The 17,107-nt window shown below is 41.6% G+C and overlaps 1 protein-coding gene across 2 annotated transcripts; it reads right to left on the bottom strand.

Annotated features, from left to right (window-relative positions):
- Positions 1-498: 498 nt before the first annotated feature.
- Positions 499-7,242, bottom strand: LOC147895433 (pentatricopeptide repeat-containing protein At5g27110-like). Of its 2 annotated transcripts, XM_087384313.1 has the most exons (6): positions 6,827-7,242; positions 6,552-6,665; positions 1,793-4,812; positions 1,581-1,662; positions 1,259-1,348; positions 499-914 (listed from the first exon to the last, which is right to left on the bottom strand). In XM_087384313.1, exon 3 carries the CDS (start codon positions 4,767-4,769, stop codon positions 2,184-2,186), a length of 2,586 nt encoding a protein of 861 aa, XP_087240439.1. In that variant the 5' UTR covers positions 4,770-4,812; positions 6,552-6,665; positions 6,827-7,242; the 3' UTR covers positions 499-914; positions 1,259-1,348; positions 1,581-1,662; positions 1,793-2,183. The 2 variants fall into 2 exon arrangements, with proteins under 2 accessions (XP_087240439.1, XP_087240438.1); XM_087384312.1 differs by lacking the exons at positions 6,552-6,665; positions 6,827-7,242 and adding an exon at positions 5,449-5,674.
- Positions 7,243-17,107: the final 9,865 nt, after the last annotated feature.

Genomic DNA, 17,107 nt, shown 5'->3' with positions numbered 1-17,107 from the left:
ACATATACAAGGGTTGTAAAGTCCTCCAAACTGGCTTCTTACGGCTGCTCTTGGTTTTTTATAGGCAGTCAGCCAAGAATCCTGTGGAGCAGCCCCTTGATAGCACCCTAGTGGACAACTGAGTTGTATCCCTTTTCAAAGCTTACCAAAAAGCTCATAGTTTTGCCAAACCAATAATAATAATAATGATAACATGAACTAACAGCAGCATGGCACAACTAACACAAACAGGGAACAACTCTATCGACTGATATAATAACACATAGTGCAAGTATGGTGAGCGTCAACATTACTAACCTGAAGCAGAACATAGAATCAAAACTAATGACTAATGTATGGCATATAGCAAAACACAACTGGCATAAACAACTAGGAAGAGCCACTTTGTACATCCAAAAAATTTGACTTCTTTCATGCACTAAAAAATGTGTATTTAAAAGCCAAATATCTGCATGGGCTTTTGACACTTACTCATCTACATTGCAACATGGGCTCCCTCGTTACCCACGAAGTCCATGCACAGATATCTATTACCAACAGCTAAGCCCTCGGTTTCAATCGAACACCTATCACCTGGAAGAAAGAGGAAGCAACCTTAGAAAGCTTACAAATACATGACACTCTACTTCTGTTCTTCTTAAACGTATTTGTGTAAGACATCAGACATCCAGATTGCTATTGTAAAAGATACTCCCTAAAGGCCTTTGAACGGGCCATATATTTGTCTCCCTTTTAATTTATTTGTCCATCCAGGAATTTCAACTACCAAATGTCCAGCTGCCTGTCTGGTTGTATGTGTTGCTGTCAAGTGACTCTCTGCTGTCAGCTGCTCAGTCTGCTCCTCTGCCAACAGTCCCATCAGTCTGTGATTGCGCATCTGCGCATCAACTCAGCTCTGTTCTGCCCGCTTTTTGCTGCATCAATCAGCCGCCTTGTTAGCTGTTTTGTTGGGTTATCATCTGTTGTCTAGTTGGCAGCATGTGTGCTGCCCACATGACAGCCTCTTCATCCCTCTCCCTTTTTCACTACAAGTGTCACTCCCATGTACATACATACATACATACATACATTTATGCTGTCCTCATTTGGGGGCTTATGATGGGGAGTTGATCCTAATTCTCTTACATTGTTTTCCTGGCACTGGATGCTCATGATTCTACATTTGTATAACGTTGTATGCATTCATAGCTGGCAAATATTTATATGTTACATTACAACATCCACCATCCAGAAAGTAGGCAGACATAACATGCAAGACCTGCAAAAATTAGTATATCAGGAATCTCATGATGAAGATCAATGTTGCACGGCGATGCCCATTCAAAAGTCCACAGTCCTCCACAAATATCTGCGAAAAAAAGGTAGCAGCGTTAAGAGATAAAAAAGCATAACACCCTACTCTATTCTTCCTAAAATGTCATCTTGTAAACTCAAATGGTACAAGATCCGTCCAAAACATGCAATCAAGAAGTCTGCACTTGTAAGCACAAAAAATCAGAGAGATAATGCTTGTAAGCATGAGTGATCTTGAATGGCAACATAAATTTAACCAATTTATACAGAAACCTGTATTGGCCTACCTATATCAAGTGTCAACACTCCGAAAATCAACTTGTCACGAATCCAGACCATGAAACTCCAATGTATGGCGTTAAAATACTCCTAGTGTAAGAATAATCAACAAGACACCGCTTGTCAAAGTTAACAACCTTAATAGGCAATGTGTATTTGCATGATGTAACTAATTTTCATGCAAGCTTCAATTAAAGAGCATAACCCTTTGGTGGCATACCTGTACACAGAATGAAGACATCCCTAGAAAAGCACCCCAGGGGAGCAGCCGCGGAGGAAATCAAGTCTCAGTTTTTTAGATACCGCAAAATTTTCTTCTTACCGTACCTTGCCTGGAATTTTGCGCATATTTCAGCTTTTGTGAGCTATTCCATAGATGAGGATCACATGGCAATAGAAAGCCAGAAAAACTTGTCTGCGTTTACATAGTTCGTGTCCTTAGCTCCACCATGATCCTGGCAATGTAAATTCAGAAAGGCAACTCATCTCTTGGGTGATAACATATTCCTGCTCCCCTAAAGCAGTCTCTTGTCTCCGTAAACACTCAGGATGCACCCTCCACTTTTCTGGTGAGATTTGAATGCCATGGAAGACTTCAGATATTGCTCACATCATGCCATTTGTACCTCCCCCATTAGTACCCTAGTCACTCTATGAAGTTTGGCATACATATCATGATTTTGTGGGTGACTTTTGTCACCCACAATGAACTCATGAACCTTGTCTTTTATCTCAACCCAAGCCCTCCCCGGTTCCTTCCATGCATCAGCCCATTTCTTCATCTCTTGAATTTTGGACACCTCATCCCACATGTGAGCCTCAGCATAGATGTCTGACATGAAGACATATGTGGAAGCTTCATTAGGGTCTAACTGGACAATCTCCTGAAAGCATTGTCTTCCTAACTCTATGCTGCCATAGGTTCTGCAGCCAGAGAGCAAGGACATCCAGCTGATAGCATTTGGCAAGACTGGCATAGTTTGCAGTAAACCTTTAGCCTCGTTCATGTAACCTGCTCGACCAAAAAGGTCAATGATGCAGTTATAGTGTTCGACACACGGTGTGATGCCATAGTCTTTGGCCATGGACTTTAGCAAGAGATAGCCTTCCTGAACTAGGCCAGCATGAGTACAAGCACTAAGAACACTGATAAATATCACACTATCTGGCTTTAAGCCTTGTTGTCGCATGTCCTTGAGACATTGTATCGCCAGCCTGCAGTTGCCAAATAAGGCATATCCTGCAATCATTGCACCCCACGACACCACATCCTGATCCGACAAAAGGTTGAATACTTTCGATGTGTCCTCTAAGCTCCCGCACTTTGCATACATATCGACTAGTGTGTTCCCAATTACCAGATCTGATTCAAATCCTCTTTTGATTATCAAATCATGTATCAGCTTGCCCTTCCTCAAGGCTCCTATGCCACCACATGCTTTCAATATGCAAAGAAAGGTGACTTTCTCCGGATTAATGCCTGCCTGTTGCATGCTCTCAAACAATTCTAGAGCAAGAACACCTTGCCTATGCTCCACATATCCAGCAATAATTGCACCCCATGACACAACATTAGGATTTAGTAATTCCTCAAACACTTTGCGTGCCTCCTCTAAGCACCCACATTTGGCATACATATCAACAAGGGTGCTCCCAACAGCGACGTCCGATTGAAGTCCACTTCTGATTATATGTTCATGTATCACTCTGCCCTGACCTATAGCTCCCATGCTGCTGCATGCCTTCAAGATACACATGAACAAGACGACATCTGGCTTTATATGCTCTTGCTGCATTTCATCATACAGTTGAAGAACAAGAAGGCCATGGCCATGCTGGGCAAATCCTGTTAACACTGTGCTCCACAATACCACATTTGGACTAGAAATTTTCCTGAACACTTTCCATGCCTCATCTAGGCACCGACACTTTATATACATGTCAATAAGAGTGCTTCCAACAACGGCATCTAATTCAAGCCCACTTCTAATAAATTGATAATGTATCAGCCTGCCCCAATCTAGTGCCTCTAGGTTGCCACAAGCCTTCAAAATTGAGATAAATGCAACTCTGTCTGGCCTGACGCCATCTTGTTGCATTTTCGCAAGCAGTTCCAGCGCCTGAGAACCATGGCCATGCTGGGCATATCCTGCTATCATTGCACCCCATGAAACCACACTCTGAGTTGGTAATTTGTCAAATACTCTTCTTGCTTCTTCCAGGCTCCCACATTTGGCATACATATCAACAAGGGTATTCCCAACAGACAAATCCAAATCAAGTCCGTTATTAATGATATGGTCATGTATCAGCCTGCCTTGCCCTACAGCTTTTATGCCACCACATGCTCTTAAAATACAAAGGAACGCAACCCTGCCTGGCTTTATACCTTCGTGTTGCATTTTTTCAAAAAGATCAAGTGCAATATTTCCCTGTTCATCCTGGGCATAACCTGCAATCAATGCACTCCATGACACCACATTACGATTTGGTAACTTGTCAAAAACTGTGCGCGCCTCTTGTAACCTTCCACATTTGGAGTAGACGTCAACAAGTGTGCTCCCAATGGTAATATCAGATTCAAGTGCACAGCTTACAATCCTATTATGTATCAGCCTACACTGGCCTATGGCTCCTATGCTGCATGCTTTCAACACGCACAGAAACATGACTCTATCTGGCTTAACACCACCTTTTAGCATCCTTTCAAATAATTCAAGGGCTGTAAGACCATGCCCGTATTGGGCATACCCTGCAATCATTGCACCCCACGATACAACGTTTGGATGAGCTAATTTCTCAAAGACTTTATGCGCCTCGTCTAATCTTCCACACTTGGCATACATGTCTACAAGTGTACTCCCAACCACTACATCAGCTTCCAGTCCACTTTTAACAATCCGTTTGTGCATCAGTCTGCCCTGCCCCAAGGCTCTTATGCTGCTACATGCTTTCAGGACAGCCAAGTGTGTGGCTTTGTCTGGACTAATTCCTTGCTGAAGCATTTTATGATACAGTTCAAGAGCCTTCTTGCCTTCTGCATTTTTAGCGTGTGCTAAAATATTTGAATTCCACGTGCACAGAGTTGGTTTTGAGACCTTGCAAAAGACTTCATTTGCTTCTAGCAAACTCCCACAAGATGCACATGAGCGGATGATGAAATCTCCTATGATTGGATCAAGTCCAATCCTGGCCATCAAGGAATGCACTTGCTTGTTGGCTTCTAGATCTTTCTACATCCTGCAAGAAGAGAAAAGACAATCCTTGTTATTGGTAGTTTCCTATGCTTCATAGCTGTTGTGATAGCATATTTGCTCATATTGCTTGGGAAACAAGACTGTCAGCAAAGGTCTGCTTTGTAGTTACCCCGCTATCAAAAATCCATACTTTGAACGGCATCCCATCAGAACACAAACTTTAGCACAAGATCTTAACAGTCGATAAATAACATGCAAGTGGCTTGAAATGGCAATCTTCATTTCCCTCATTTCCATAGTCTTAAAGCTTTACATGTTGGTATGTGAGGGGTAGTGAGCAATTTCCAGGCACCAATCCCATAATTTAAAGACTGATAAAGTAGAAACGTGGGAATGACATGTTGAACATTTTATGTGGCCCTCGTCATCCCACAGGCGTATCAAATTCTACGTAAGTCACTGAAGCTTGAAAGTTTAGAACAAAAAACCTTTCTTCACATGCATGTTATAGTTCAAACAACCCATTTACTTGCATGTATTTGATTCGTGTGTGATCTGGTTCTAGACGAGAGAGGAGATGTAAGTATATTCGTTTCTTCTTAGGAGATCACACGAGGAAAGACATTAGCCACTAACGCTGAAAAAAGGAAGGACAAGTTCATGGTGAAGAATATTCTACCTGAGGGAGGCGAGTTGTTAAAATGACGTGCGACTAAAACCAGAGAGGAGCTGTCGAAGGGAAAGGCATGCGAAACTGAGGGATGCATGCTCAGTAGCTTAAATGGCGAGATGAGTTGCCATCGCGAGCTTAGCAAGCCGTATCAAGCAAAATGTAAGGGGTCACCATGATGCTTGTACAAAACTGGCTTAGCAAAGTTGCGAAAGGTGCCCAAGTACAGCCCAACGTGTGGGCTTCCAAATGGCAGTCTTTGAATGGCCACACCCGATTACACACCAACTGCCCACTCTGGGTTTTAAAAATTCTCAGCTCCCACCCATGCCCCCCCAACAATGGTTTTGTAATTTGCCTCACCCTGAACACACTGATTTGAAGGGCGCCCCATCTTGGCTGCTCACAGAAGGGTTTTCCAAGGGTAGGATGTGGACTCCATGTAGGACCAGAAGGCTCAGTCATGGGTGGGTTTGTGTGTAACTAGATGCTTACCCATCGTTAAAAAACTTACCTCCTATTGGTTCAATTGACCGCCCAACTCTATTTTTTTGCAAGCACCCACCCACAAAAATGATTTGCCACGCTGGTCTAGACACTTAAAAAAGTTGGCAACCTCCAATATGGTGACTCTAGCATTCACTTTTTTGGCCTGCCATAGGTAGGCCTTAGTGAAGGTTCTACTTTGAGATGCCAAAAATAATTTCAAGCATTTTCCTGATGTGTTTTTTTGCAGATTCCGTGATTGGTTGGTGTGTTGACTTTAGATCGTCTCTTTATTTCTCTTCCCTTTTTGGGCTTGTCCTCTTTAGTAATGGGTGTTCTTCTTGTCACCCATGGGTTGGTACACCTGTTTTGGCTCTCCATGATTAGCAGTGGTTGTGCTCTGATTCTCAGGTCTCTGCATTTGGTTCTTCCTCCTCTGACAGCCAACATGACAGTGCATCCACATTTCTGCTCGGGAGAAGACATTAAAGAGCATTTTGGAAGATGTGACAGACAACATCTCTTTCGATCGCAATACGGACGAATTCTTGCACACCATACAATAAGCGTAGCAGCTCCCTAATGAGTTAATATGTTTTCGGTCATCCAGTGCAACAATTTCTTACTTCTTGTTCTGATTTTTACGTCGATCTATGGAGAAAACCAAGCATTCGCTTGCAGATGCATCAAGGTAATGGCCCTTGTGCCTGCTTCGTCTTCTTCAATGCATGATCGAGCTTCTGCAATGGCAACACAAGAAGGCCAAGTTAAACTCCCCTGGATGCTAGTCGACATAGAGTACACCTCAACGCAACATGCCATAGATTATCTCATATATGTTGTTGCTCTGGAATTCAACAGAAGTGGACAGCCGCTGGTATATGGCACAATGCAAGCCTACCTCAGGGAAGCTCTACCATAGCTTACGCTTGCAGCCAGTGAAGCCTCCAAGAGGAGGTTGTTGGCAGTGTGAAGCTTGTCCATGGTGCGTACGTGAGTAGAGAGCCTGAGCCAGCTACGCCAAAGGTTGTTGCTTCAACAATCCACTCTTTCATAGGCTATCACTCTTGCAACTTACAAATTCTGGTAAGAGTCTGAGAACTCTCGAGTATCGATCAGAAGCTTGAACAATTTGTGCTGCAAGATTTGTACAGCCTGGCTAGAATGCGCTCATCTCTCCTATTTTCCGCAGGAGGAGCAGATGGAATTTTATCACCTCAATTTGCCTAATTATTTTCCTCTTATTGAATGTCAGTTCTTCTTCTTCTTTGTACCTGATTGCCTTTCTTTTGGTACTGTCTTTGAGAGAGATGGGAAGCCCACGCATCTCTAGTAACAACACTGACAGCTCCAAATTGTAAGACAATTAACAACATCCCACTCAGGCAGGCCCTATGAATCCAACTCATTTACATTCAAAGCTGCTCCAAAGAGGAGCAAGTTCTACTCAAAGCTGAAAATAGTGAAAGAAAGGTTCTAACTCGTCAAGAGGAAGATTTCCTTGTGCGTACGCATCCTGAAGAAGGGAACGATGCAAGGAGGATCGAAAAAACAATAAAGATCCACATATGAAAACCCATGGAGATGAGAGTTTCGAGCATGATACAATGACCATAAAGCCCAGTAGCAACACCATGTAAACCTGTAGTAAGTCTAGCATTCACATAGACACCCCCCCCCCCCCACATGTATGTATGTATGTATGTATGTATGTATGCATGCATGCATGTATGTATGTGTTTTTTTAAAAGGGAAATGCTCAAAATTAGGCACTCATTTTTGTTTGAGACAAAAAGCTCAGCCACCATGACATTCTTTTTTCTTTTTTTTAATCTATGTTTATCAGCAAAGAACAACAAAACTTTGGCAATGATTGACAAATCCAAATTGAATCATGTAGCATATCAAATCAAATGGCAAGGCATGATTTTGATATTTTTAGTAAAGTTTGTGCATCAAAATAACCATTTTATGAAGTTATGGCTAATTTTCTCTGCTAAGTATAGAGTACGATCGCCCATTTTAGACTATCAGTTCTCAAGGGTGAGGATGGTAGGATACCATTTCTCAAGGGTGGGGATCGTAGGATATCATTTTAGGCTATCATTTCTCAAGGATGAGGATGGTAGGAGCTATGGTCACTAAAACCCTTATGCTCGAGATGAATTTTGTAAGGCCTCTATTATTTGGAGGTGACCCCACTTAGGCACTCTTGTTTTAAGGGGGGTCTCTTGAAGAAAAGCATTGCATACATACTTTTACATATATACATACATGTGTGTGTGTGTGCGTGTGTGTGTGTGCATGCATGTGTGTGTGTGTGTGCGTGCGTGCACGCACACATAGACACACATTAATGAAAGCACGTTAAGAACATGGGCATGGAAGTGACTATACAAGCAAGTTTTAGAGAAGATTGATCCATATTGGAACACGACTCCACCCTCAAGATCCATCATAGAGGAATCCTTATAGAGTATATTATTTCTTTGTGGACTTTCAAAAGGCCTTGAATTTAGTACCATTGTAACTAAAACTAAGGTCTACTCAATTTAGTGAACTTTACAAAACATGGGCTAAATGTGGTAAGGTTTACTTCTTTTACATTCTAGCGGTGGCGTTCTCCTCTTTGCTCGATGTAGCTTGATGCATGATGATGCTTTGTTCTCACATGTGAATTGTATCAATGCTAGGTTTATCTCATGTAGTTGTGCTTTTGGCATGCTTATGATAGTGATTTGTGCATCCATGCTTTGCTTTGCCATTTGATGAACAGGTGGTAGTGTCTAATTACTAGTTGATTTATTTCAATATTGGTAATGTTTAATTGCATACAATGGCAATTATATTGATATGATGAGCACATAGGGCTCAAAAAATAGACCCTTTTTACTTTTTGGATAATCGGGTAAATTTTCCTAGATCAAGAGTTATGGCTTGTCAAAGTTTTGAGCAAGAGAAGGTCCAGTTTATAATGTGGCACTATCCGATGATGTGGCCTATGTGTCCACATGCTATGTGAATCTATACCTATGCAACACTATGTGCTTAGGTGGCACATGCCAACTATATGTGTTGATGTGGCATGTTGACCAAACTACTGACGTGTCTATTGATGTGGCACTTGTGGATGAGGTTACCATGTGGAAACTACTAGCATGTCTATTGATGTGGCGCTTGTGGATGAGGCTACCATGTGGAAAAATCTTGACTAGTGATCTCATCCTATCTTGACCCATGTAGGTTAACCTACCCTATCTTCCATGTTAGATTTCTAGTGTCCTAGGGTCTAAAGGGAAAACTTTGTGGTGATGAGCTAAGGATGATGGAGACAACCATAGTCATGTACCGGTCATGAGTGATGAAGATCCTTCAGGTCATGTTGCATGTGCATAGGTTGGATTGTCTTGCATGTCAATGCTACTTGTTGATGTCTACTGAGCTAGTTTGACTTCAAATATCACCAAATCTTGAGATTTTTCTTTGATGTGTCTATATGTTTGGCTAGCAAGCTTTTGTTCATTTGTGCGTAGTTGGCCTCACTGTGATAGATCCATCATGTGCTCTGTGTAGTCTAGCTCTTCATCATGTTTGCACAAAGGTTTCATTCACCATAGACTATATAAAGCACTCCATAGATCCTAAGGCACTCATACTTTATCATGGTATTAGAGCTTAGGTCTAGCTCTCTATAGGCATTTTTTAGGCGCTCATGCTTCCTCATATATTAGTTTTAGATTGAGATTCAAAGTTCTTGAGTGATTTCTATTCACTTTTGTTGGTTTTTATCATTGAGAGGTGTTCATGTCTTTGAGGATTTTTGTTCATTGTAGAGTGCAGCCAGGAAGTGGAAATCCATGGTAGAATATCTTCAAAATCAACAGATGGGGGTGGAGAGTGCAGAGAGGGAGTTGTAGTCCATGGTAGCAACTCCAACTAATAATAAATGCTAGAAAAAGGGATCTCTATGATAAGTGTCAAAAGTGATATAAAAGTGATGCCATTAGCATATGCATAATCCAATTTTCGGAACCAATGTTTCTACACATAAATCAGTAAATATTAGTAAACAAAGGAGAGGGACTCAAAATATTTCCAATGACAAACATTTAACCATGCTTAAAATTATCCTATGATTATGAATTAACCATGCTTAAAATAATCCTATGATTATGAATTAATTCAATATAAATTTTCTTTAAATTGAGCTTGCAAACTTAAGCAAAGAATTAGTACAACAGTGTCGAATGCGTCAGGTATAGTCCAGGCTCCGAGGTCAGGGTCCACTTACCTGCCACCATCCAAACCAACTATTTGTTCGAACAATAAAGTTGAGCTTGGGTAGACGAGTAATGCTTGTATTCCCTGGCTTGTTATCGCTTTACCTAAGAACTTGACCATAAGAAAGATGAATCAACTAGATCGATTTAAGACTGATAAAAAAGATTTTTGTTCATGGTTGAAAATAGGTTAGAGTAATAAAATGTACATAAATTGCTTGAATGAGAAATTCTAAATTAGAGCATAAAAATCCAAGGGGGGTAGTCCACACCCTTAACAAAATTCAAAGGGGGGTATTCTACATCTTTAGTCAATAAGATTGGCACACATATTAACAAGATGATTGTAGGAAATACGTCATCATAAGAAAAATAACGTGATTACGTAAATATACAAACCCAGTGTATTTCTTGGGAAAAGAATAATTTTACTTTAATAAGACATTTGTAAAAGAGAATCTTGAGTTCTTGAGTTAGTGAGATGGAGTGTGAAGTTATCTGGCTGCATCGATAGAAATACATGAAATTAAATAATGAATTGGTTACTTTTCTCAAGAAATAATTGTAGGAAGAGTAAAGGGTATTTAATTTAGGCATACTTAATAAAAGACTTTACTAAAGTAAAGTTTTGAATTTTATATCTTTAGAAATATAATATATCTTTTTAATTTTAAATATATACACTTTAAAAGTTTATCATATTTTTCATAAAGATGTACTTGAGTACTCTAAGGTAGAGAAGGAGCGAATGAATTAGAGTGGAGGTTGAGTTCAAGGAATGAATAAAGGTGAGGGAAATCCACCTGAGAGAGAGAGAGAGAGAGAGAGAGAGAGTTTGGGTTCATAGAAGGAATAAAAGCTACATGAGAGGGGAATGAGTAAAGGAGAAAGAGGTAAAACGGTAGAAGTTTTTTTTTCCCAATCCATCACAGTCTAGTAACGATGTGCCAAATAAGTCAAAGAGGAGAGGAGGCTATAAGGGAAAATTTTAAGGGGAAAGGAGGCAAACAAGGGTGAAATGGCAATGTGAGGGTGAAATTGAAGGGGCCACTGAGGAGGAGTGATTAAGGGACCAAGGGTGGTTTTCTTGGGATGCAAGGAGAGAGAGGCCTAAAGAAAATATTTTTTGGGCCTACCACTCTTCAAATGGCTAGAATCCTAATCTTGAATCCACAAGCTTCACATGATCCACTTTTGAGATCTAATGAAGGAGTCTAGGTAGGTCATTGCCTTCCATTACTTTTTGTGTCTAGCTTAGATAAGAATGTGACCAAGGTTTGCATACAACATACATGCATCATCATGTGAACAACTTGCATATGTGCATAGTATTTCAACACATAGGATAAGAAGTCAAGATACAATATGCATAAAGTTGTATGACACTAGTACATACTACAACATGGTAGCAACCGCATAATAATTCGGTAGCTACCACATATGGATTTAATGGATTGGTAGCTCTCTTGGCATTGTCGCTAGTGGTAGCAACTGATAGCTATTGGTGGCAATTGGTAGCAAGTGCTACCAAGGGCCGTGTTTCTATTGCTCTAGCTTAGTGGCAACAAGTGGTAGCAAGTGCTGCATTTGTGTTGCTCCTGCTTAGTGGTAGCAAGTGGTAGCTTGCACTCAAGTAATTGCCTGCTCTTTGTTTGTGGTAGAAAATGGTATCTTCCACTCAAGCAATTGGCCACCACCCATGGTAATGGCAACAATGGGTGCCTAATGATAGCTATCATGCCAATTGGTGTTGGCTACCACTTGCTATACCACTTGCTACAAGAACAAGAGCACTCATACTTAATAGACGTGGTAGCTACTACTCAATTATTTCTTAACCACTTACAGAGCTCCTACTTCGATATTGCTGGTAGCACATGGTAACTAAGTGCCAGCACTGGATGCCTAACGATAGATACCAATTTGTTTAGTGGTGGCTATGATTTGCTACAACAATCACAGCACTCATAGTTAACAGAGTGTTGAGAGTTGTGGTGCCATGAGCACATAATTAAAGGCTAAGGTATGGTATAGGAAAGAATTAAAGTAGCCACCCTAGGATGTGGACTACATGATGTGGAGATGTGGATTGAGAATATCTACAAGGAGAGATGTGGATCAGAGGATCCCACAAGTGTTGACTATTCTAAAGGCTCTCTCTATATAAGAAGCCTATCATGTATTGTTGTGAACACACATTGCAAGAGATATAGATTTGCTATCTCCCTCTCATGTCTTATTTAGTTTGCTTTGAGCCTCCTTAGTTCTTCTGCTAATCTTGTGTGCACTAGGTTTAGCACGAGCGATCTTACATTCTTTCTCATGGTATCAGAGTAGGTTTAGCTAAGCCTAGATTAGATTAAGGTCATTGAGAGATAGATCTAAGAATCCTTAGGTAGATAGAGATTTCCGTTCTTTGAGAAAGGGATGTTTTTCTTAGTTAGGAAATTCTTTGATTAGCATTGAGATTTCATTGTTAGGATTCCATTTCATCCTTTGAGAAATCTCATTCAAGAGAGTGTGTTTGTCTTAAGGAAAAGACTCTAATCTATGAGGTGGTTGGAAGTATGTGTGTAATCTTGAAAAGGAATAGCCTGTTTATGTTATAGTATCTCAGGTGGTTCGTCCCTAGCCTACACCTTAGATCCGCGCATCCCCTAGTTAGGCCGCTCCACTTCCTTTTCTTCCTCACTCGGTTCCCAAGAGTTGCCATTGGAGTTGTACCGCTCTGGCCCTTGGGACTATCTAGATGTGCTTGTTTGGGCATCAATATTTTCTTTCTCTGCAAGGGGGTAAATGGGAAGATCACTGCTCTTGCCCCATCAGATGGACCGAGTTACTCTTTCACGCTTCTCAATGATGGGACCAAGGAGTGGTCAGATGACCTTGCTTGGGAGGCCGTTTGTGCGCAGACTCAGGAGCAAGTACAGGGATGGATTGGCACCATGGCTGGAGAGTTACTTAGGCAACAGTTTCAGGCAGGTGATGGTCTTCATCCACGATGGACTTCCCATAGCTTGATCTCTCGCAGCTCCATAGCCCATAACTGCCACAGCAGTGCTCCTTCTACAACCAACTGGCAATAGACTCTGCCATCACGAACAACTACCAGCCTCCTCCAAAGCCTTCATAGTCTGCCTTCTATGACCCTCAAGGCAAGGCGGCCTCTATGCAACGACCTCTGAGCTCCCTCGCCATTCGCTCCTACGATGACACGGGCTAGCCAACCGAGCTTCTATGCCTGCAACACCTCAAAGCCTTATCCCAAAGCTTCCTCGATGCTCCAGCAACGCTTCTGTGTATCCAACAACCACCAACAGCCTCGTTGTCCAGCAGTTTCTGCACTCCCTCGACACCTATGGCCTGAAGCTATCCACAGAAGCTACTGCTGCCAGCTTTCCCACAGTTGAGCTCCTCCAAACAGCAGTGCAGCGTGATCAATGGGACCTGGATGCCGCCTCTGACTCCATTGAGTCGTAGAGTTGACTGTGTCGCGTGAAGACGGGAGCATGTTTTCAGGCCTCCGCCTCCTTCCTCAGACTCCATATGCTGCCTCGAGCACACCTAGCCTTGAAGATTTTCCTGTATTCGCTCTTTTGAGCAAATTCAAAGTAAAGGGAAGCCCAATTTCCAAGACTCACTCTCCCAGCATCCTCCTCACCGTGCGCCATCCTCCTCCTCACGGCGTCGCCATTTGCAAGAAGCTCAAAGCTTGCATTTCCTTTTGTTCTAAGGTCCTAACCTTAGGACACGTGGCAACCTAAAGTAGAGACACGTGGTAAATAAGCCACTCACCTTGGGTTAGTCTACAAAGTGACACGTGGTAGATAAGGTGGTCAAAGCTAGCTATGGTTAAGTTTATAGTTAGGTTCAGTTTAGGTGGACCATGGTAAAGTCAATGTAACCATGGGTTAACCTATTTGGGTTTAAAGATTGCCACATGGCACAGTGCCACCTAAGCACAGAGTCCCTTGCTAAGCATAGTATGGAATTCAGCATGTGAATCCCTGTGCCACATCATCAAAGGCCCCTCTTCTTTATCAAAAGCTTCAACAAAGCGTAACTTCCAATCCAGGAAGAATTTCGACATGTTCCAAAAAGGAAAAGTGATTGTCTTTTCGAGCTCTACGTGTCTATCAGATCAGAATCATTGTATGCAATTAGACACTGCCAATATTGAAAGAAATCAATTGGTAAGACCTTTGCAACAAATGACAAATGAAAGCATGAATGCACACATCATTGTCATAAGCATGCCGAAAGTGCAAGTGCATGAGATGACCATAGCACGAAGCATGGCATCCACACATAAAGCATCAAGGCACATGGAAGAACAAAGCATCATGCATCAAGCTATGTCAAGTGAAGAAGCGAACGCCATCGACATGAATCATTGAAAAGCAAAATCCTTGCCACCTTTAGCCCACACGTTTGTAAATCAAGCCTGACTACCTGAGAGTAGCTATGAAAGCACTAAGGGGAGGTGATGAATTTGAAACTCACATCTAACCACCTTGTAGTAGCCAAATGAATCATGGCACCAAGGGGAGGTGTTGAGAGTTGTGGTGCCATGAGCACATAATTAAAGGCTAAGGTATGGTATAGGAAAGAATTAAAGTAGCCACTCTAGGATGTGGACTACATGATGTGGAGATATGGATTGAGGATATTCACAAGGAGAGATGTGGATCAGAGGATCCCACAAGTGTTGACTATTCTAAAGGCTCTCTCTATATAAGAAGCCTATCATGTATTGTTGTGAACACACATTGCAAGAAATATAGATTTGTTATCTCCCTCTCATGACTTATTTAGTGTGCTTTGAGCCTCCTTAGTTCTTCTGCTGATCTTGTGTGCACTAGGTTTAGCACGATCTTACATTCTTTCTCACAGAGGTGGTAGCTAGTAGTTAGTTATTTTGTAACCACCACTCAATTAACTCCAACTTGAGTACTACTGGCAGTACTTGGTAGCTAATCGCATCATTTGGTAAGTAGTCATAGCAAGTCACATCAATTCAAGCCATGGTAACCACCATGTAGCTACCCAAAGTCAAAGCAGTGATTGACTAACAACACAACAGTAATGAACAAGTACTTATTCGCAACAAGTCATAATGGTAGCTACCATGTAGCCAATGGTAGCTAACATGTAGCTAACGAAAATAGAACCTAAAAGCCACCATCATCTTGTTAGAAACATACCATAGAGAAGTAAGGAATGAGCTTATGATTCTTGAAGGGATACAACCTGAAGGAATATCACCAACTTGAGGCTGCTCAAGAAAATGCACTAGGTGTTTCCTGCAAGTCTTTCTCCCTGTACTCTTTTGACAGACATCCTTCTTAGTGGGCAAGACACGTGTATTACTGGTCCAAAATGATAGCACTAACTCCTTCACCTCTTATGTAATTGCAACCTTTATGCATGGTTGCCGTTCACACAAATGCTGTGGTATTATCTCCTGACACATTTGAGATCTAGCAGCATAGAAGTTCCTATGATGCACACCTAGAAGTCTTGATGTTTTCCTAGATTGGGCTTTGGTATTCATGACCATCACCATGCTTGCCCTCTTTAGAAACAACTCTTTAGAGCTTTTGAAATTTATAATGTACTTGAGGGTGTTTTGAAGGCCACTTATCAATAAACCTTTTTCATGATTTGCAACTGCCTGTGAACATGAACCTTACAACTGTCAAAACACTGGGTACTCAATAAGACTCTTGGCAATTTCAACCTTTGCCTCCTCATGTAGACCTTGTGTACGTCACTTCAAGTACCTCACAACATCAAGAGAAATCTTCCGGCTCTTTGCAACATTCAAGTCTATGGAGTTTGTTTGCGGCTTCACCTTAAGTTGGTATTCGCACTTTCTCTTTGTCTCATACTCCTTGATAAGAGCCCGTTTGCATGTCCCACATTCTAGTGAGCCACCAGAATGACACACGGTGCATAGGTTCATTTTGGTATGCATTTTTGCAATGAAAACAGCTAAAGCGGAAATGAGCTCCCCACGATTGTATAGTTGCAATAGTGAGGAGTAGTCCTTTTTTCTTTTGTAGAGAAATAATGGTATTTGTATTTATAATTCCTGAGTGGTCATAACATTCAGTACACAGGCCATACAAGGCAGTCTTCCAAGAGAACCAGAAAACCAAAACAGTAGAAGCAGCTTGAAGTGTAGCAATTTTGAGTCACATGGTCTAATATCTTCAGATGAGCACAAGCCAAGCCACATCCAGCTTGAGGTTCTCAGCAATCTTGTTGATGGATTCATCACACTCTCATAATTTTCACAATCTTTTGAGCCACCATTCTCTTAGTTTTTGTAATCTTTGTGCCTACAATCAGAAGCTTCTAGTTGCACCCGAATTCATCTGGCATTAGAAGCACACTAGAAAGAGCCAAATACGAACAACAATTCCAAGAAATTATCATCACTTGTCGATGCATTGAACACTCTCCACATTTTTTGCATGCTTGCTTTTTCACTGTTTTCTGCCAAAATACCTCCAAAGCTCAGTCTCTGGCATGGAGTTTCACTACACAAGGAAATAATGGTAAGTTTTACAAAATGAACTAGCCAAAGTTGTAGAACTGGAAATGTGTGCAAGCTGAATAGAAAGGTGCAAACCTCTCATTTTGATGATGTCCCGAGAGAATGCTACTAATGATGCTACCATGCACACTGATTCACAGGAGAGAGGTCTTGGAGAGGGAACATTGTGTGGAGAGGGCAAAGTGTGAGGTGGATGTGTAGAGAGAACAGATAGATCTGAGAGAGAGATCATGTCTAAGAGAGATCTTGTGTGTGTGAGAGAGATCTGAGTTGCAGATGCAGATGTAGAGAGAGAATCCCCAACTGAGCAAAATTCAAACCATGGGGCAGGAGAATTCAG

This window comes from Dipteris shenzhenensis, chromosome 13 (genome assembly GCF_047967505.1).
Source record: "Dipteris shenzhenensis isolate YYH24624 ecotype China chromosome 13, Dip_SZ_1.0, whole genome shotgun sequence".
NCBI lineage: Eukaryota > Viridiplantae > Streptophyta > Polypodiopsida > Gleicheniales > Dipteridaceae > Dipteris > Dipteris shenzhenensis.
The sequence above is the reverse complement of the archived record's forward strand: the minus strand, read 5'-3'. Positions and strand labels throughout refer to the sequence as shown.

What these genes read in the sequence shown, in the direction of transcription:
- LOC147895433 (XM_087384313.1), bottom strand. Translation starts at nt 4,769, where the DNA reads ATGGCCAGGATTGGACTTGATCCAATCATAGGAGATTTCATCATCCGC.